A 20,147-nucleotide genomic window follows, 5' to 3' on the forward strand; every position below is an offset into this window, starting at 1 on the left:
TGAGGCAAAATAGTGGGAGGAGAGTGCATAGTGAGGGTCAACGCCCCCATTTGCAGATCAGAACACTGGCCAGTGTTTTGTTTTTTTTTTTTTTCTAATTGGTGATTGCGTTGTATCGTCTTAAACATTTATGATGCTGGTTGTCGCTGTAGCTGTCACTGCTGTCTGGTTCTGAGCATGCCCAGTGAGAGGTCCTTGGTGTATGAAAAGCGATGGCCCGCTGGAGATGAATCAGCTGGTCTCAGGTTTTCGGTATTTTCTCTCACACACAAAAGCAACAGCTGCTGTAAGTCAGTATCTGACTACGGTTAATCCTGAGTGTAGAGATCAGCCCTCTGCTTCATCCCTCCCCAGTCTCCTCTCCTCACCTGCCGTATCTCTGTGGTGTGACCTCACCTGAGCAGCACAAAGCATGAGCACCCGGTCTGAAAACACAGGTTCCAGTTTCCTAAACCCCCCAATCCACCCCCCCTACTGAGACACACAATCCAGAGCTCACTGTTTACTCTATGACCTTACTACTAGCACTGTATGTATGCAGAGATACTACAGGCTAAACTATCTCAACATGTACAGTAACAAACTTAAACTTAGTTTTCAACAATCTCCACAATTTCCACATTAATTCTTAGACATGGATATAACAAATGTAATTACTTGCACTTAATAATTTGCTACACCATGCTGTTATGACGGGAGCATCTGCTGTGTTGTTTTATGGAAGAAAAAAAATTAAAAGGCGGATAAAAGCTTACTGCAGTTTCTGTCAGTTTCTGTTTATATGTCAGCTGAATAGTGGGAGAAAAAAAAATTGCAGTACAGAAATGCCGAATTAGGTTTGCAGTAATTTAGACTACATCCACACTACTGTGTTTTTATTTAAAAACACATCTCTATAGCTACATTTTCGCCTCCCGTCTACACTTCTCTGGAGTTTTCACGCCTAAAAAACAGACTTCCATAAACTCTGCCAGACCCGGAAGGACAGAAACCTTCGTAAACGATGACGTAGACACATCCGGTCGCGCCCTGATTGGTTCTTATCAGCCTCAATTATCAGTAGTAAAAGCCACAATTATAGCAAAAGACAAGCGGTACTGACCGTGTTGTCTTTGCTAGCAGCTGTTGTTCAGTTAAACTCTGCATTTTAACGCTACTTCATGACAGTTTTTAAAATTTATTAAAACCCCAAACATCTACATAAGTATCAACCTCAAAAATCCAGAGTTGATTTATCTTTACATGTCACATGATGCTCAACTTTTTATGAAAGACTCAGTTTGTCTTAACATAAAATCCATTAACACCAAATATCCTAAGTTGCCTGAGATGTGGTGGCTTAATTTGCACTCTGACACCTTGTAACTTAGATCCTGGTTGCGTGCCTCCTGGCTCAAGGTGAGAGGGGCACAATGTGTGATGAAGCCATGTCAGCTGGCACCATATGCTTATTCAAATGCATTAGAATTCATTTAGCTGTGACGCCTATTAAACTATCTCACCTCTGTGATTGGTGCAGTGTCCCGGTTCACCCAGAAGTCATGCTGCAAGATAACAAGGGCATTAAAATGAAAGTGGTCGTGCGCTAGAGCACTTTAGTCCACAAATTGTTGTTTTCACAGCTGAAGTATTGTTTAAATATGTTGGGACACATGTTTGGACAAAACTGTGGCTTATTTTTTGAAAGGATTTGTGCAGCATACATATAAATAAGAGCTGAAATAAAAAACCCTTTCACGGTTTGTTTAACCATCGGACATAGAAATTTAACTTCTGTTCAATTAAGCTCAATAAACTGCACATTATGAAACACAATGGCTTGAATATGAGTATGGCAGATAACCCAGACCACACACACACACACACACACACACACACACACACACACACACACACTCACTCACACACAGACTCACTCACACCAGTGGATGCAAACACTGAAGGGTCACCTTTAATTCCTCCTCTTTACTCCCTTATTGACTTGTCCTTTTACTGTTCACTGGTTTAACCACTAACTCTGTCCTCTCTTTGTCTGCTTTGTCCACACTTCACCGCTGACTGGATCTTAACCGTTAAACAGTGGAGAGAGGTGGGAGTCCGCTTCAGACTAATTCCACGTTTGTGTGCATGTGTGTGTTTTCAACTGAGCCAGAGAGAGTAATACTGTATATGTGTGCAGCATATTTACTGTATCATAAGTGTGCACGCCTCAGCTGTCTCAGAGCGTGGGTGTGATGTGCGTTCTTTTTACATCGAAGATCGAAAAGCCTGGTGAGGTGACTCAGTTTGTCAAGCTACAGGGGAATATGATTAGTATTCACTGTAACAACGCTATCGCACTTTCACTCCTGCCAAAACTTAAGTCTCCTTTTGTCCTCCTTCCAGCTGCTACGCCTTGGAAAAAAAAATCAGGTATGCTCTGGTACACTCTCGCTTAAGGCATTGTGTTTATGTCTGTCCAGAGTGACTTGGCACTTAGCGAGCTTACTCTGTGTTTCTTTCCTTTCAGAATTCGAATCCTCACAAGTTGCAGAGAAGAAGAGGACAGTCTATCAGATGGCTTTGAGTAAGGCGGCTCATGTTTGTCAGTGGATGTTTCCCTGAGTCCCTCCCTCTCTTTCTCATCCACCTTCATTGAGTGTGTCCCTTTTCACACATTGTTGCTGTCCATTTTTCTGTTTCATTGCCGTATGTCCCTCTCTCCCTCTCCTTCCTTTCTGTCTCTCTCTGTCTGTCTCTTTCTCTCCCCCTTTTTTTTCCTCTCAGATAAACTAGATGAAATTCTTGCAGCAGCTCAGCAGACAATCAGCACCAACGAGGCGCCGGGGACACGGGGACAGGGGCCAAAAAGAGACAGGGGGCGAAGTTTCTACGGCAATGAGGTGTGTATTGTGAAACACGCTTTAATGTATTTACACGTGTCCTGAGATGTGTGTGTTGACTGGGTCTGTCATCAGGTTGAGAAGAATACTTGTCCACTTTGAAAATGAGTCTCAGTAAAACACAGCATAAAATATAAAAGATACATTTTGGAAAATATACAAGAAAAGATTTTTGCTTCATTCCTAATTAAAAAAGTCAGAAAGTTTGAGATTCCCTTCAACTGAGAACCATAGTTTTATATTATTTGACCTAAGGAAAAACTTCAAGTATTATCACCTGGGCTGTTATATACAACATGAAACAATGTAAGGACCAGGAGCATTTTCAGTGTGTAGTCGAATGTTTGCACCAACGTCTTATGTTTAATTTAATGGCTTAAAAATGTGAAAAAGTACCAGTGAATATGTCAGTGTGTTAAATATAAGTATTATTATTTGAACCTGCATCAAGTTATTTTATTTTATTATTTTATTAGTTATTTTTGGCATTAACATTGATACAATAATAATCAACACCTGCATCTCTTAGTCCAGCCCACACGTAGCATTTTGTTCTGAATCCAGTTCCAAATCTCAATCCTTTAGACTCCCTTATCGAATCTTTTGAAGTCGTTTGTTGAGGAGTGAAAACATCTGTTAGTTGTCCTGATCATCCTCCTGCAAATATTTGGAACATTTAAGCTTGGTCCGCCATGTTTGTTGTTAACAACAGCATCGCTGGTTGCCCCGGTGGCTCACCTGGTAGAGAGCAAACCATTAAGGCTCAGTCCTGACTGCAGTGGCTGGGGTTTGAATCCAGCCCAGGGCCTTTAATGCATGTCTCCCCCCCCTCTCTCCCTGACTTTCCTGCGTCTCTTCAGTGACATTAAAGGCAAAAACGCCCATTAAAATAACTTCAAATAACAACAGTTAAGTTTATGTCATCCATCTTTTTTTTCTTTGCCGATGCCTTAGTCACTACAGGCATCGGCAAAGAGGCATGAAGAGACAAATTTAACAGAGAATATGAGTAAAAATATTTCATAGGAGATTCATTAGCTTGGAACCGGATCCACAATGGAACCAGCTACCAGAACTCATCCCTACCCACCGTTCTACTGTATGACTGAGTCTCAGCTCTCGCTAACATGTGTTTTACTCTCTTTCACATGCTCTTCATGTTTTACCATTTCAGCCAAATTATGGGGATCAGGCCGGGATGGGGATGATGTCATCGGGGTTGGGCCTTGGCTATGACCGCGGCCAGTACACCTCAGGTCACGCCCCACAGCACGGTATGCTGCGGCAGAAGTCCATCGGTGAGGCTGTCTGTTTTTTCCGTCTGCCCCCTCTGTCCGCCTGTCTGTCTGTCCTCTGGACCGGTGGAGGTCCACACTGTGCTGACCTGTTTGTCTGTGGCCAACAATGTCTTGTCTGTGGACAAAATGTGCACACTCTGTACTGCATCTGTAGCTGATTGTATCTGTAGCGTATTATACGTACTATATTATATATTATGTTAATATTATATATTACGTATTGTACTATAAGAATAAGGTGTTTGTTTGTCTTATACTCACCCTACTACTGTATCTCCTACATGCAGAGGTGCCACTAATCTCCTTGTTTTATTCTGATGGCTTATTTTCTGCTGTGTTGCTTACTAAGGCTTTGCTAACTCTCCCCTTAAATAGTCATGTGCCCTCTGGTGACCAATAGAATAAATGCTGCTGTGCACTGCTGTCCAGTTGCTACTTGTTTGTGGAATATAAAGCACTAACTCTACATACTAACAGACATAAGAACTGAGGACAGACTCGCTGGCAGGTAGATGGGCAGGCAGATTTAGACAGACACTCTCATAGATTACCCTCAGCTTTCCTTTTTTCTGGCTCCATTTCCTCTGCACTCTTATTCCCTTGTTCATCAGCCTCTCGCTCTCTCTCTTCTCCATCTGCACCATCTGTACTTGGACGGGCGCAGCCGTGTTTCATCCCTATTTGTTTTTTTTTCTCCATTTGTGAATGCTGTACTGCAGGGGTGCCTGAGGAGGAGAAGCAGTTCCTGCATCCTCCAACCATGAAGTTTGCACGTAGTCTGTCGGTGCCCGGCCCAGACGACATCCCCCCTCCTCCCACTACTGCGCCACCAGACCCTCCGTTCTCCTCTGCTCCGCCGCTAGGTTGGAGAGCGAAGTCATCTCAGCAGCCTTCTGTCTCCGTGTCCCAGTCCACATCCACCTCTTCACACTACCAGCCCTACTCCCAGTCTGTGCACTTCACCCACGGGGGCAGGGAGAGGGCAGGTGGCACCACCACTGGCCCCGGCACTGTGGACCACACAACCTCGTATGCACACGCAGCTGCCCACACTGCTCAAAGCAGGACTGCTTCACGGAAGGTTGCCTACACTGGGGAGGCTGCTGGAGCTGGTGCAGGGGCAAAGGCAGCAGGTCTTCGGAGAGGATACAGTACCGCCGTCCCCCCATCCAGCATTGCCACTGTAATGCCCCAGCAACAACAGACTACCCAGAGTCAACCCCAGCGAGCAGACCGCAGTGCAGCTGGGGCTGGAGCAGGGGGTCCCAAAGGAGGGGCCCGGAGAGGTAAGGGCCCTCTGGTGAAGCAGTCCAAGGTAGAGGACCTGCGCATGGGCCAAGGTACACTGGGGGGCAAAGGCTCGGTGGAGAAAAGCTCCATCCCCATCCCCACCATCATAGTCAAGGCTCCTTCCACCAGCAGCAGTGGTCGCAGCAGCCAGGGCAGCAGCGTGGAGGCCGATGCTCCTGCATCAGGTGAAGCAGATGAAGCCAAAACACCCCACGGTCCTCCTCCCTCCACTCCTGCTCCACAGCCCCCTGCACCACCTTCCATCCCAGCACCGCCTCCTCCATCCTTGCCTTCTATCCGAGCCCAGGAAAACCTGGACTTCACCAGCCAGTTCGGGGCCGCCATCGTTGGCGCAGCTCGCCGAGACAGGGAGCGGTTTCACGAAGCCCGCAGAAAGAGTGCCTCCTTGTTTATGTCTGCTGAGGAGGACGTGAGTCTCGGGGGAGTGAGCGATGGAATAGGAGGAGTAACAAGGACTCAGGTGTCACAGCAACAGCTTAGCACACAGGCGGAGAGTACATCCACACGGCTGCGTCCGTCCAAGTCTATTGACGAGGGCATGTTCTCTGGGGACACCTTTATCCATCACACCCGCAGCATGCCTCCAGCCTTGGGTCTGCCTGAGTACTCCTCACCTGCCCTGGACTATCAGCCTAAGTCTGTGCCTACTGACTTGTACACAGCGGCAGGCAGGCAGGCAGCACCCTCCACTACCACCACCTTTATTCACCCTCTAACAGGAAAGGCTCTTGACCCCACTTCGCCGCTAGGCCTCGCCCTGGCCGCCAGAGAGCGTGCACTGCGGGACGATACCAGGATAAGGAGGGGGGCGGAGCACCATTTCAGCCGCCAGATGTCGAGCGTGGTGTTTCCTTCGTCTGCCGTCACCTCCCAGCCGGTGTCATCTGCCGCTCAGTCCTCCAGCTCCTCCTACCTGGTCACTTCGTCTTCTCTGGCTGCCACTACACCCACTGTTGGCCGCCCACCCTCACCCAGAATCCTCCGAGGAGTTGGGAGCGGGTGGGGTGAGGAGGGCGGTGGAGGGGAGAGGGAGCGGGAAGGAGGCGGAGCTCGCGAGGGGCTAAGAGTTCGCTTCTCTGAGGACAAAACGGTTCACACGCATCACTACCAGTCTCAGCCGTATCAACCGACCTACAAGGAGAGGGAGCGGGAGAGGTCACGGGAGCGGGAGAGGGAGAGGGAGAGGTCGAGGGAGAGAGACAAAGAGAGAGAGGGTTACATGAGGAGGGCAGAGCAGGCTGCTGCAAATGCAGCGGCCGCTGAAAGCTCTGCTCAGCAGTCTCAGCCGCCTCGGAGGCCATCTTTTCTCAGGATGGAAAGTCAAGCCGACGCCTATATCTTGTCCCTCACCCCTCCCTCGCCTCCACCTACCAGTTCTCAGCAGACAGTGAGCGCTGCTGGGAGCACTGGGAGTGGCCTGATGGTCCTCCCCCCACCTGCCCCCTCAGTCGATGCGGACGATGAGTTCGTCTATGCGGACCCCCTCCCACCTCCGTTAGAGTTTGCGAACAGCTTCGACAGGGGAGTATCAGGGTACGCACATCACGGCATGCTCCCTAACAGCCTGACCTCCCGCCAACAGCAGGTACCACCCCCTCCGCCTCCTCCCCCTCCTCCCCCACCACCCCCGCCCCCTCCACCCCCCCAAAAAGAACCATTCGCAAGTGGGTTTCCTGCTCACACGCCCCTGCCCTCTCCTCAGGCAGGGGACTCCACCGCCTCCAGCCTCACATCTTACGACAGTGAGGTGGCTAACCTGACTCAGTCCGCTCCCTCCCCCTCCCAAACGTCACCCAACCCCCCGCCCCCTCCCTCGCCCTCCACCCTGCAGCCCACCTCAATGGCGGGACCGCCTCCTCCCCCGTCAGTCTCACCGCCGCCGCCTCCCGGATCCTACCACAGACCCTTCTCCATGTCCCACCCCCACCACCTTTACAACAGCACTCACACTCCTGGGCGCTCCTCTCCCACACCTCCTCCGCACACAGTCGCGCCTCCCCCCGCCTACCGTGGTCCCCCAGCGCCCTCCTCCACTGCTGCCACCTCTGCTCCACTTAGGGGCTCTGCCTCCCAAGCCACGACCGCTAGCTGTGCCGCTATAACCACCACTGCTGCCACCACAACAAGCACCTCCACTCAGCTCTACCAGGAGCGAACGCATACCACACATACGACATCCTCCACCGCCATCACGGGCAGTCGCAGGACAGGGGAGCACCACCGTCCTCCCCCTGCTACCAAGAAAGGGGAGTCCCAGGAGACAGTGGTGGACTCTGGGATTGAAGAGCTGGACAGCCGCAGCAGCAGTGACCACCACCTGGACAGCATCCTGGCTCTAAGTGGAGCCGGCGTCCGGGGTGACAGGCTGGACCGAGGGGAGAGGGGAGTTGGAGCTGGGGGACGTATGGGAGGGGGAGGCGGGACAGGGGAGTCGGAAAGGGGAGGAGATTTCCTGGAGTCTTACATGAGCTACCTGGACGGACAAACTTTTGAGATGCAGAACGCCACAGCAGCGGCCTCCACCTACCCAAAAACCAACAGGTTCAGGGAGGGAGGCCGCGCCGGGGAGCTACACAGACAGACCAGCACCGCTCCTGCATCCTTCCACTCCCACAGACGAAGAGATGAGCAGGAGGACGACGAGCTCGAGGAGGGGGTGGGGGAGGATGAAAGTGGCCAGGACGGGTACGGGATGAGGGACATGCAGAATTTGGGACGTCCCACTTCACCATACTTCGATCGGCCACGCACTCCCGAGATGAAGGCTCTCTGGGGCGAGGGGCAACTGAGCGGCGACGGAGGCGGCCAGTCCGGGGCGCTTCTGGAGGGGAAGAAGATTTACCCTCCTGCCTCCAGTATGAAGCCCAGCATCATTAATGAGCTGAGCAGCAAACTGCAGCAAAGGAGCAAAGACAGCTGGAGCAGCCAGAGACCACTGAGCAGACACAGGTACACGTCAGTGAAACTGTATGTTCAGTCACAGCATGAGCTCCACTCCATCCACGTCTCACCTGTGTGAATACACCTGTGTGCCACCTGTGACTTCCTCACCTCCCATGATTGATGTTGAAGCCTTCTGTGAAAAAAACTGTGGTGTCGGTTTCTGTCTTGTGTCAGTGTTGTGTCTATACTGTGTAAACCTCTCTTTTATTTCTCTGGCTTTTTCCATGTGTTTCTCTCAGAAGCAGAAGCAGGTAATAGAGCCACTTCCACACTACTTTTCTTTTCTTTCTGTCATGAAGAAAAGATGTTAAACAATCTCAAACTGACATTTTGAACAATGATTTTAATCCAGAGTTTCCAAAATTAGCTGGACAATGTTTCCCTTTGTGTGTGTGCATGTTTTTCGTCTCGTTGTGTCTCTGGTTTGCTGTTCTTCTGTAACAACAGCTCTCTCTCTCTCTGTCCACAGATTTTCAGAAGACTCGGCCTCAGCCCTGAGCCCCCCCTCAGCTCGATCCCAGTCACCGTCCCCAATCTCGTTATCGCAGCCATCACTGTCCCCGTCCCCCACCCCGGCCTCCCAGTACCCCAACTGGGGACGACCCTCATCTCCTCAGCCCTCAGCTGCCTCTCAGCCTCCGCGTTCACATTCCCCGCTCTCCCCGACATCTTACTCCCCTTACCCCACCTCCCCCAAACACAGACCTGTCTACCGGACCAAAGCCCTAGAATTCCAGTTCATCCCCAGTCGCGAGTCCCGTAAAGCAGAATCACACATGCTCCAGCGTCGGCGAGCACCCAGCCCCCTCATCTCCCCGTCGGAGAGGCCTAAACTGGGCCCACCACGTCCTTCATCCCTCCCGCTCCTTCCCACCTCACCACTATACAGCGCCCTGTACGACCTCCGAGGTTCAATCACCCCGCCATCACCCGGGAACCCTCTTGGCGATCCTTACTTCTCGCCCTCTCCTCCCCTGTTCGCCCCCTCTGGTGCCCCTCCTCCTCCAAACTCCACTTTAGTTGTGTCACGATCGCTCTCTCCAACACACTTCCTGTCTGGGACCTCCTCTCCACCGTTGCATCCTCTCCCTCCGCCTCCCTGCCTGAGTTACCCCCATCTACCGCCACCTTCCCCTACGAAGCCGTTTGCCTCCAAGCCGCTGCCCTACTGGACCAAGTATGACGTCGCAGACTGGCTAGGATACCTGAATCTGGGCGAGCACAGAGAGCGTTTCCTGGACAACGAGATTGACGGCACCCACCTGCCCTCCCTGACCAAGGAAGATTACCTGGACCTGGGCGTGACGCGCGTGGGCCACCGCATGAACATAGAACGGGCCCTGAGGAGCGTAATGGACAGGTACGGCCGCACAGTCGACCACTGCGACTAATTCACTAAATTGGATGAGACGCAACAGACAGTCAGCACAGATGGTCCTTAAATGTGTCCTGGCACTGGACCGTCTCGATGATTTGGAATATTTACAGCTGGCTACATGCATTTCTCTCTGAGTTCACTTGTTTAAAACTTTTCTCTTCACCAACATGCATCTCAACACAACAGTTAATCTCACATCTAAAATGCACCAGTGCAAACAAAACTTTCCACACAGACAATAATCTATAAAAAACTCTAACAACCAATAGCATGACAACATGCTACTGTCTTTGAAGTAGCTTTTATTTTTTTAATTTTACAGAAAAAGCAGGGCACCACTTAAATTATGGTATATGTTACAAAAATGAAGCGATATACTTTATTTCCCCAAAATAATTCCAGTAATGCAATGCAAAAGGAACATGTATATATTCACTATACATACATGTGTATGGTAGCTACAGATCTGGATTTAAAGCAGCGCTAATCTCCCCTGTCTTCTGCACGTCCTCCTCTGTCCACTCAGTGTTATACAGGCCTGTCAGCAATGGTAGATGTAGCAGAATTGGGGTCTAATTTACATAAGTTTGTGTTATTTTGCTTTATGAGTTGGAAATAAAGCTGAAGGTGAACGGAGTGAAGAGCCAAAGGAAATTTATTCTTGACGTGTTTATTCTGAATGACAAAAGGGAAGGAGGAAGAAGTAGTACAAGAAGTACAACACTGGTCTGATATGGGTGGAAACCAGTTATCTTAGTCATGGTTATATTTGTTTAAAGCAGTTTATATGATTAGTGCTTCACCTGTGTTCTCTGTTACAGTCACATTGTTGTGAGTGTAAATGTAAAAGCTTTTATTTTTAGTCTGTGAATGTAGAAAAGTGCAGAGTGTTGTTTGTGGTTGAGTTTGAGTGAGAAAACAGTTGATGAAATTAGAAAGTTGTGGCCTGTGTATTCTGCACACAGTGAAATCCACATTGACTGCTGCTGTGTGAAGAGTTGTATAAAAGTGAACGTGAGAAATCTGTGTAAAAAAAAAAAAATCTGTAACATATAACATCTATAACAATCAGTCTGTTTAAACTACACCTGCGGTCAGATAACAGACTGTAACAGAGAACACAGGTGCAGTACTTTGAGCACTAGTATCCTCATCATAGAAATTACTTTAAAGAAATAAGACCATTACTGAGATGACGTAATGTTAAAACTAAGACACCATAACCCCCCCCCCCTTTTTGTCATTCAGAATAAACACGTCAGGAAAAAATTTCCTGTGGCTCTTCACTCCGTTCACCTTCAGCCTTTATCTCCAACTCATAAAGCTTCAGCTCCATTAGCACCAGAGGAGCAGAGACCTCCTCCTCCGTCGTGCTGTAAAGCATTTCAGCAGTCTTCCCCGCAACGTTCAAATACAGGGGCTGGAACTCCTCATTAGTTTGTGGTAATTGTACCGTTACTATGGTACCAATGTGTTGGTTTTAAAATCTACAGTTACACCTTAAAGAGTGGATTGAACCACGCTCCACGTCAGTGTTGACCTGGCTGTTGTAGAGGAGGGATGGACTCTGATTCCAGTTCTGGATCCACTTATCGAATCCCTCACTGAGTCTTTTTAAGTGGTTTGTTGTTTTGGAGAAATGAAGACATCTGTGTGGTTTTTATTTCACTCAGCGCGGCAGCAAAACAAATTTCATCTGTTTTCTGTAGTAAAAGATAGAATTTGATATGTAAGAATCCAGCTTCCTCTAATCACGTTACCAACACAATGGGTAATTTTAATTGTGATTTAGGGACCAATTAGCAGACAAGCATGACACTGACACTAATAGAAACTGCAGTAATTAACTATCACATCTAAACCACGGACACTCTGCTGTGTTGAGGGGTTGTAGCCTTTCACCACACATTTTATCACTGCTCTGTGACACTCATTAACCCTGTCCTCGCTCGTTTGTCTTATTGCTGCGTTTGCTCTTCACTGGGGGGCTGTGCTGCAGCTGCAGACGCCGTGGATGGTAAAGTAAAAACAACATTAATTCTACATTATCATCCAGTGGATATCAACTAAGTGAAGTGGTGATGTTTTGCATGCACAAAGCATTTAATGTGACCTGAAGGAGAAGTCGCCGTTGTGCTGCTGCAGGTTAAAGAAGCAGCTGTAACAACAGTTGAGCAGTCATCCCGCTCAGCTTATCAAAAACAATGCAACTTCTTACTTTAGCATGTATAATGTAAACAGAGCACTTGTCCTTCCCCCTAAAGTGTTGAGGTTATCACACATTTCTGTGCATCATAGGTCATTTTGTTCCTCTTTGATGCCTGTAGTGTCAGAGAGAGACAACAGAGACAGAAAACATGAATGAAGGATTCAATAAGGGATTTGTTGGCTTCACATCTTAATATTCTAATCTATTGGTATTTTGGCAACTTGGAACCAGATCCAAAACGGAGCTGGAATCAGATCCATCCCAAATGATGATCAAGAGCCACTGTAGTTTCCTAATGAACAAATAATTCTGTCCATTTTTAAAAAAGCACAAATCACACAACTGTGCCACAGAGCAACACTCATGATCATCTAACACATCACACGTGTCCTGTGTGTGCTCCTCTGTCCTCAGGCTGTCCAGCAGTCCATTCCCCATTTCTGTTCTCTCACCTCGGGACGGACAGTCTGAGAGGAGGAGGGACGACGGGAGTCGGAGCTGAGCTTGCAAACGCAGAGAGAGAGAGAGAGAGAGAGAGAGAGAAGGAAGGAAGGAGGGGTTGGAGTCAATGAGGGAGGAAGACACAACTGCTGCTGTCCATGGTGGATTCACACGACAAATGAGGGGGGAACAGATTTCACACACAGAGCGACGGAGAGAGGGAGTCGAGTCCCAAAGGGAGACGGAAACACGGGGACGGAAAAAAAAAAAAAAAGGGCTGACGATCCATAAAGACACCGGCTGGCGCTCCCCAGTTGTTGCAGGCTGATTTACACAAATACACTCCCCACATGCATGCACGGCCACAGCGATCCACAAACACACACACCCCCTCATCCAAAAATGCAGATGCAGACACTATGGCCGCAGCAGATATTAGATCTTAAAGAGGAGATGAGCAGGAGAAGATGAAGGTGTTGGCGAGCAGTTCTCTTTACCCCTCAGCCAGCTGGTTACACCTGTTAACGAGTGGAGCCCATCAACAATATTTAGTGCAATCAAAGACAACCCCTCCCTGTGTGAGTGGATGCTAGTTTTAAGGTGTGTCTGAGAATCATAGATGAGTGAATGTCTGCAGGAGCGTGTGTGTGGTTGAACACAGGGCGGCGCAGGGCAGCGAATCAAAAGTCTTTCAGAGGTGACGAGAGCGCAGACGGTTCAGTGGGTTCAGGCCAAGGTGGCTCGCTGTGATTGGTCATGTGTTGTTTTTACCTCACCACTGGCAGGGCTCTGTCCTCACTGCAGGTCCTGTCGTCAGGATCCCGTGTTTCTCTATAGCTCTTTATCATCTTAAGTCTTATAACGACATATATACAGACTGGTCACTGTATCACAAAATTTGTAGCAAAAATAAGTGCCCAGACCAACAACATAAAAAAAAGACACACGCACACACACACACACACACACACACACACACACAGAGGCACCCAAGTTACTACTATACATGCCTGCATGCACACACCAACATGTAGACACACACACACAAACACACACACACAGACATACACAAGCACTTCCCCGTGTTTGTGTTAGAGTTTATGGGACACCTTATATATAGACACACACTATATGTTTGGATCCGAGATGTACTTACACAAAAGGAGGCAGACTGTGACGGGGACATGTGACAATGTGAAGAGAAATCTCCCCGAGGATTTGCTCTACCGGGAAAGGACTTCCTCCTCAGCGTCGCGGCGCCTGTCGTCCGCCACACGCTTCAGACCTTCTGTGCGAGGGAGACTGGAAAGGAGAGGGGAGGGGAAGAGGAAAAACTGCCATTTTCTTGCTCTTTCCCACCCAATCCCCCCTGCTCCTTCCAGGAGCGGAGGAGCCCCCACCTCCCCGACCCCCGCCGCCCACCCCACGCTCTCTCTCGACTAATATCCAGGAGGAAACGAGCAGCCGCCCGGCTGATGGGGATCTGAGAGTAACGCTTATATCGAATTTTAATACTATGATTGTTCTTACAATTTTTAAACTTTCAATGGGAATACTGGAATACTGATCCTGATACGAAGAGATTTATTGTTACTACTCATCATTACTATCATCGTCCTTACTGTTATTACAGCTTCAGAGAGTTTCTGCCTTCAGAGGCTGGGATGGCGCTCCTGTGCAATTTCTGACCAGTGAAGATAATCGTGTTGGTTATATCTTTAAAAATATATATATAGATATACATATATATGTAATGTAGGTATTTTTGAACTGAGAGATGCTTATTATTTGGTGCACTTACCCTAAACATTGCTTCTATGTGACAAGAAGCATTGCAACTTAATGTGAAGCACATTTTGAATCACTTCTTTTCCTCCTCGGTGAGTGAAGCTTTAGTCAGAGTAACTCGTGGACCTCTGAGGCTCCTGATATGATTTTCTCTTTCACTCTGTTAGAAATTAGTTGCCACTTAATATTATGCAGATGCTGAAAATGTAGCAGCTGTTAGGATACACAAAGGTGAAAATTATGTCTCACTTTATTTAAACACCTTCTATAAATGATTATTAAAGCCCCCCCCCACCCTCACCCTCCACCTTCTTGATTGACCACAGATATAGATTTCTTTCCTTCTGTGTCCTGGTTTCTTTCTTCCCGTCTCCTCATCAGCTTTCACGGCACATTTACATCTCATCACAGCCTCAGTCCTGCTTTTCCCGCCGTCGCTGAGATCTAATATAAGGGCTCTCTCATGACCTCTCTACCTTGAACAACACCTCACCTCTCCTGCTGCTTTTTGAGTCCTCGAACACATATCAGACATGCGTCTTACATCAGGGGGGAGCGGGGCCATCGCCTCACTAGCCTCAGTCTATTTTTGCAAAAAAGATAAAAGAAGTTTTCATAGATCATCTCACTCAAAATGCACACACACACACACACAGGCTATAAATGTGAATGAGCAAAGGTTAAAGGGGATTTGTTTGTGTAATTATTAGCTGATGGTCAAGGAAAGATTATAAAATAAAGAGAAATAGCAATAAGGACGATGAAAATAATGGTCATCTAATTATGGTTTAAGGTGTAACAAAAAAAAAAAAAAGTCTCAAAAGTTCTAAAGAATCTCTGTCTTCCAAATAATGTTTAACATGAAAAGGTACCATGTATTTATTTAACTGTTCTGCTTTCTATACAGTTCGACCTGTTCTCTGCATCTGCCCCCTCCCACTGTCACCGACCTGACGGTGTCCAGAGCTCCACCCGCTCTCCGTTCCATCCTTTGCATCCTCTCGTTTGTACAGAGCACCTTGTGCAGTCGCTGCCGTGCCAGTGCGCTCACTGCTCAGTGTTTATTACCAGCATATTATGCAATGGCCCTATTTCCATTAGCAGCTGTGACCTTTTCTTTTTTTTTCTTTTTTTTTTTTGCATTTTCTCCTTTACAAGGTCATGAAGTCATTTTCAGGCCATAAAAAAGGGGGGATGTTTCTGAAGGGGTAAATAAGCAGAATGTGGCTTCTGGTTCCACAGCCAGACTCTGCTTGTTTCTATCAGGTATCTAAACCAGTTTGCCAGTGGAAACAGGGCCAATTAATAACTCTGGATAAGACATTTTGAAAACATCTCTTGCTGATATGATGATGTTCTCGTTAAGTGACTGGTGAGAAACTGGTGTTCTTGGAGACTTGTTTTTAATCCTTTCTTTGCGTTCAGTGGTTATTGTGGTGAAGAGTGACGTCGCTGTCAGGAGACAACGTCCAGATCTGAGGGAATCGGTCCGACTCTATAGAAAGCATCTTCTTTTCCTTTAAGAGATCTTTTAAAAAATGAGAATATGAACTGATGAAAGGTAACTTACAGAATATATATGTATATGTGATAATGCATATACACACATTCATATAATCATATATGAATTTCAAATGTTTTAAGAGATAATAAATTGTTAGAATTATAATAAAGATACAGAAACAATGTTCTGATTGATGTTTTGATTTAGGTCCCTGAGTTGTACACACATGAATTTGGTTATGGCGGTAATTGTACTGTTTTAGAGAACACTGAGGGAGATCAGATGGATTATAGATTTAATTCCAAATCTATTTCTGCATAAGAATTACATTATATATCACCTGTAGGTTCTATAAATCGTCTGCGCATTATTATACCTGCAGTAATTCTTAAGATCACAACCTGCAGTGTTTACAGGGTACTGATGAAATACTGAGTATATATAGGTGGACAAGAGGTACGGCCATTAAAGGGTTAATGATTTTTGAATTAACCAGTAAATATGAAATAATTACAGGGTACAGGCAGCGCTGTAAAGAGTCTTTGTGAGAAACCTTCATTTAGTGAAAATTAAAACTTTATACAAAATATAAGCCAAGTATATATTTTTAGTGTTTCATCTTTATTTTAAAGGTGTACAACTATTTTATAGCCACAGGTGTAGATGTGAAGCAGTCTTCAGGGAAACAATAGTAATGTACAGAGTACTCCATATTTCAAGATTTTAAATTACAGATTTTATTTCATATCAACACCATTACCCTGTTTCCCACGTTATCTGTATCCTGTAATTAAAACATTGGTCTTCAGTGATTAGCAGAATCCTGCTCAAAGTTATTAGTTCCTTATTTCCTAGCCTTATATTTACATTTGTTTTGATACAGAGCCCATGTACAGTGTACACACTACACTTACACTAAGTAATAACACTTACATGTAAAGTAAATGGAAATTGGAAACCATGACAGTGACTCAAGTTAACCTTGATACACACCTTGTGTTCATGACTTTGGTTCTGTCATTTAATTTACTCCTAAATAAACCAACCCACTGACTGAGGTTCAGTAATTTACCATTACTTAATCTTGTGGATTTGTACAAAAATGAAGAGACAAAAATAAAAAGACGCAGAGTTTTATTTCATTAGACAGGACAATATTAAGCTCAGAAAAAAAAGTCACATTGCAACACACATAAGAAAATAACTAAAAAATGCAAATGAATAACGTGGTCATAGAGTCGTTGACGTCTGTGGGACCAGTACCTGAAATACAGGAGATCAGCAGTCAGCTTAACAATTCAAAACAGCACAATCATCCTCCTACAAGGTTCAAACAAATGTTTTTAGCCATCGTCTCCTCAGACTCTGCCTTGTCAAGGGCAGAGCTGCACTTCTGTCGCCACTGATTTTCTGAGCCCAGTGCAAAACATCACGAGAGACGAGCATTCACAGAACATCTGCCATTAAAGGTCACGAGATGTAGTATTATGACACAAACCTTATTTGAGTCGAGGAGAAACTTCACTTGTGTAAATGCCTGAAAAAGACAAAAGCAAGTGTTAATGTGTTGTTACAGTTCTCGTGTTAGTTTGACCATCATTCGTTTATCGTCTCCTCAGAAACTCTGGCTTGTCAGGGCCAAAGATGCACGTTGTCTTCAGACAGACTCAGAGCCCAGTGCAAGTCATCAGGGGAGAGGGGCAGCTCAAATCCACACAAATCACAGTTTCTGAGTTCAAACAACTCGCAGGGATGAATATAATCAAGCGCAACATCTGTCTCTGCAGTCACAGCAGTGACTGGTTGAACCTCTGCCTAATTTAAGTTTTTGTGTGTGATCCATGGAGGCTGTTAGTACGCTGCTCTGTCTGACTTGACTGTCCTGAGATGAGCAGAAAATCGTCAGAGTCCATTGCCCTCCAGTGGTCACCATTCATTACAACACCTTAGTTCACTAGAAGATATTGTAAAAATGTGGCTGCTTCATTGTAGGTGGAGCTGATGGTGTCATGAAAAACATTTATAATACTGAGAAAACGCTGCCTTTACATACCTTTGTGAACCCGAATCCAAGTCTGGTCTAGAAGTGGAGCTGAAAGTGACCTGTAAGGACAAAAAAAAAAACAAAAAAAAAAACGTGTTACTACTGTGTTGTTCTGGCTGCAGCTTTGACCAACATTTAATGATTTTCTCCTCAGAAACTCTGGCTTGTCAGGGCCAAAGATGCACGTCGTCTCCATGCAGACTCAGAGCCCAGTGCAAGTCATCAGGGGAGAGGGGCAGCTACTGTCTGACGATGTTAAGGCTGCAACTTACAATTATTTTCAGCAGTGATTAGTCTATGCCCATGATTTTTTTTATAATTAGTTTGGTCTGTAAAATATCAGAAAAATGGAAATGCATGCAATCCAGTGATCAATTATCAAAAATAGGTATCAATTAGTTTTATGTCAATCAACTAATCGTTTCATCTCTGCATATTATGCAATAATGGTCTTACACAAACAACTCTAAGTCATGGCCTTAGTGATCTTCAGGCCAGGAGGTCATGTTTTCTGGCCTTTCTGTGGATCACACTGTTAGCTAATGTGGCTAACGGCTCACCACGTGGAAATGGGCCTACAGTGTTGCACCATGGATGTATTATAAGACCTTCTTTTCTTATAATACATCCATGTGTTGCACATACCAGGCTATCAGCAGCTAATGTAGCTAACTGTTCACAACCAAACCCTATTGAGAAATCTGTCATTTTAATGTTTTCATGTTCAATACCAGACAACAGGAGTATTGTAAGTGGCCACATGTTTTAGTCGTAGCCACATGTCCCTGTAGTAGTTCGGCATGCAATATATCCAACAAAACCGGCTTCTATGTTTTATAATCCACATTTTTCACATTATTTTGTTGCTGCTACCGTGAATTAAACGAATCAAAGTTTAACGTACGTTCTGAGTTTAAAACAGTTCTCAGCCGTTAGTGTGAAAGTTTTCTCTCACTTGACAGAAAAGGGGTAGTTTGAGTGTAACACCAGTTTTCAATACACAAACTTACTAATTTAAATTGATTTTATCACGAAAATAAACGTAACATTAGTTAAACGTGTAAAGTTTAGCTTACCATCCCATCGGCGGTGCGACGCTGGAGGCTGGAGCCGCTTCTTCTTCGTGTCCTGAATGTCGGCGGTGTGACGCTGGAGGCTGGAGCCGCTTCTTCTTCGTGTCCTGAATGTCGGCGGTTAGCAGCCAGTGTGTGTGTAGGTGTGTGACCGCCTCCTGTGGGCCGGAGCGGAACTGCATTTATTAAAAACACGGTTAAATTCTGTTTGCGCAGCTTTAAACTGCCTTTTAAACGTACCGTACATTTGCATGCAGCAGTTTTATCGATAAATAACATATTTTGTTGATACCTAGCATTAGCAACCCCACCTTTGCCAGGTTTTAAGCCTGGGGGTTGAAATACTGTGTTTTTTTAAATATACAGTCTGTGGTTTTGAGGCAGCCAGGAAACACTGCATGAACAGAGGCAGGTTAAACTGAGGACACTAAATCCAGATTCATTGATCATCCCTTCAGATATGTGTCAATAATGGTGCAGGTTCCTCAGAAACAGAGAGAGCTTGTACTTATTCTGCACAGGTAACAACAGATGAAGAGTTTTTTTTTTTTTTTTTTAATTACTAAAATCAATTTTATTCATCAGTCCCAAATAATTTACAAAACTAAAGTGAAATGTGAGTTTCAGCTCTTTTGATGAGCTCTATAGTGACGGGTTTGAGGATGAGCAGTGGGGCACTGTCCTCTGGTGGCCACACTGCACAGCTGCAGCTGCTCACATCACAAGTTGTAGTTTTTCCCTGTAGCCACCAGAGGATTCATGATTATGAATCAGAGGTAAAAGAAAACAGGCGGTTCATTTAAACAAATATAAAGTTTCTGCAGAGGAAGCCACTGACTGTGAGTTCTGTGCACTTTTCCTCAGACTTTACTCCACAGACTTCTCTGATGTACATGTGAGCACATCAGGGAGTATTTCTGCTCTTTAGTTGTCACTATGAAATTCTGGTTGTATCCTTTAAAAAAACACATTTCTATAACAGACAAGATGTAGTTAAATGCCATGGCCACCAGAGGACAGTGTATAATTAAGAAAAGAACTATTCTGATGGCAGCTATCAGTTATGTCCCCTGAGAGTTTGAGTCAGTGAGTGTGGAGTGGACGAGGGTCTAATCTAAAAGTATTGATACCTTTCTAAGTAACTGCAACTTCTCAGTCCTACTGGAAATAGATGATACACAGAGAACATGCAGTTCTGTGTGTAGTCGGGTATTTTTATTGACAAATGTTGAGTTGTAAACACTTTGGCCACCTGAGGGCAGGAAAACATGACTAC

General features: G+C 45.9%; 1 protein-coding gene, 1 long non-coding RNA gene and 3 other non-coding genes across 5 annotated transcripts in view; 1 reads left to right on the plus strand and 4 right to left on the minus strand.

Moving 5' to 3' along the window:
• Nucleotides 1–15,936, plus strand: part of shank1 (SH3 and multiple ankyrin repeat domains 1) — a 60,554-nt gene extending 44,618 nt beyond the window's left edge. The window contains exons 19-26 of the mRNA XM_071466928.1: nucleotides 2,081–2,089; nucleotides 2,386–2,412; nucleotides 2,510–2,566; nucleotides 2,767–2,882; nucleotides 4,057–4,180; nucleotides 4,900–8,440; nucleotides 8,904–9,794; nucleotides 12,436–15,936. Of these exons, the coding sequence (XP_071323029.1) occupies nucleotides 2,081–2,089; nucleotides 2,386–2,412; nucleotides 2,510–2,566; nucleotides 2,767–2,882; nucleotides 4,057–4,180; nucleotides 4,900–8,440; nucleotides 8,904–9,794; nucleotides 12,436–12,523 (4,853 nt within the window). The 3' untranslated portion in view covers nucleotides 12,524–15,936. The remainder of the gene's footprint in view (nucleotides 1–2,080; nucleotides 2,090–2,385; nucleotides 2,413–2,509; nucleotides 2,567–2,766; nucleotides 2,883–4,056; nucleotides 4,181–4,899; nucleotides 8,441–8,903; nucleotides 9,795–12,435) is intronic.
• Nucleotides 15,937–16,875: 939 nt separating this feature from the next.
• Nucleotides 16,876–19,011, minus strand: LOC139611909 (uncharacterized). The gene is made up of 4 exons (XR_011686387.1): nucleotides 18,875–19,011; nucleotides 17,808–17,857; nucleotides 17,253–17,291; nucleotides 16,876–17,017 (listed from the first exon to the last, which is right to left on the minus strand). It is a non-coding gene; the product is annotated as an uncharacterized lncRNA (long non-coding RNA).
• On the minus strand, nucleotides 17,106–17,195 carry LOC139619388 (small nucleolar RNA SNORD88). The gene has a single exon (XR_011690386.1). It is a non-coding gene; the product is annotated as a small nucleolar RNA SNORD88 (small nucleolar RNA).
• On the minus strand, nucleotides 17,363–17,453 carry LOC139619386 (small nucleolar RNA SNORD88). Its single transcript, XR_011690384.1, has one exon. It is a non-coding gene; the product is annotated as a small nucleolar RNA SNORD88 (small nucleolar RNA).
• Nucleotides 17,942–18,032, minus strand: LOC139619387 (small nucleolar RNA SNORD88). Its single transcript, XR_011690385.1, has one exon. It is a non-coding gene; the product is annotated as a small nucleolar RNA SNORD88 (small nucleolar RNA).
• Nucleotides 19,012–20,147: the final 1,136 nt, after the last annotated feature.

This window comes from Trachinotus anak, unplaced genomic scaffold (assembly GCF_046630095.1).
Source record: "Trachinotus anak isolate AG129_WGS33_773 ecotype Australia unplaced genomic scaffold, CSIRO_AGI_Tana_v1 ptg000003l, whole genome shotgun sequence".
NCBI lineage: Eukaryota > Metazoa > Chordata > Actinopteri > Carangiformes > Carangidae > Trachinotus > Trachinotus anak.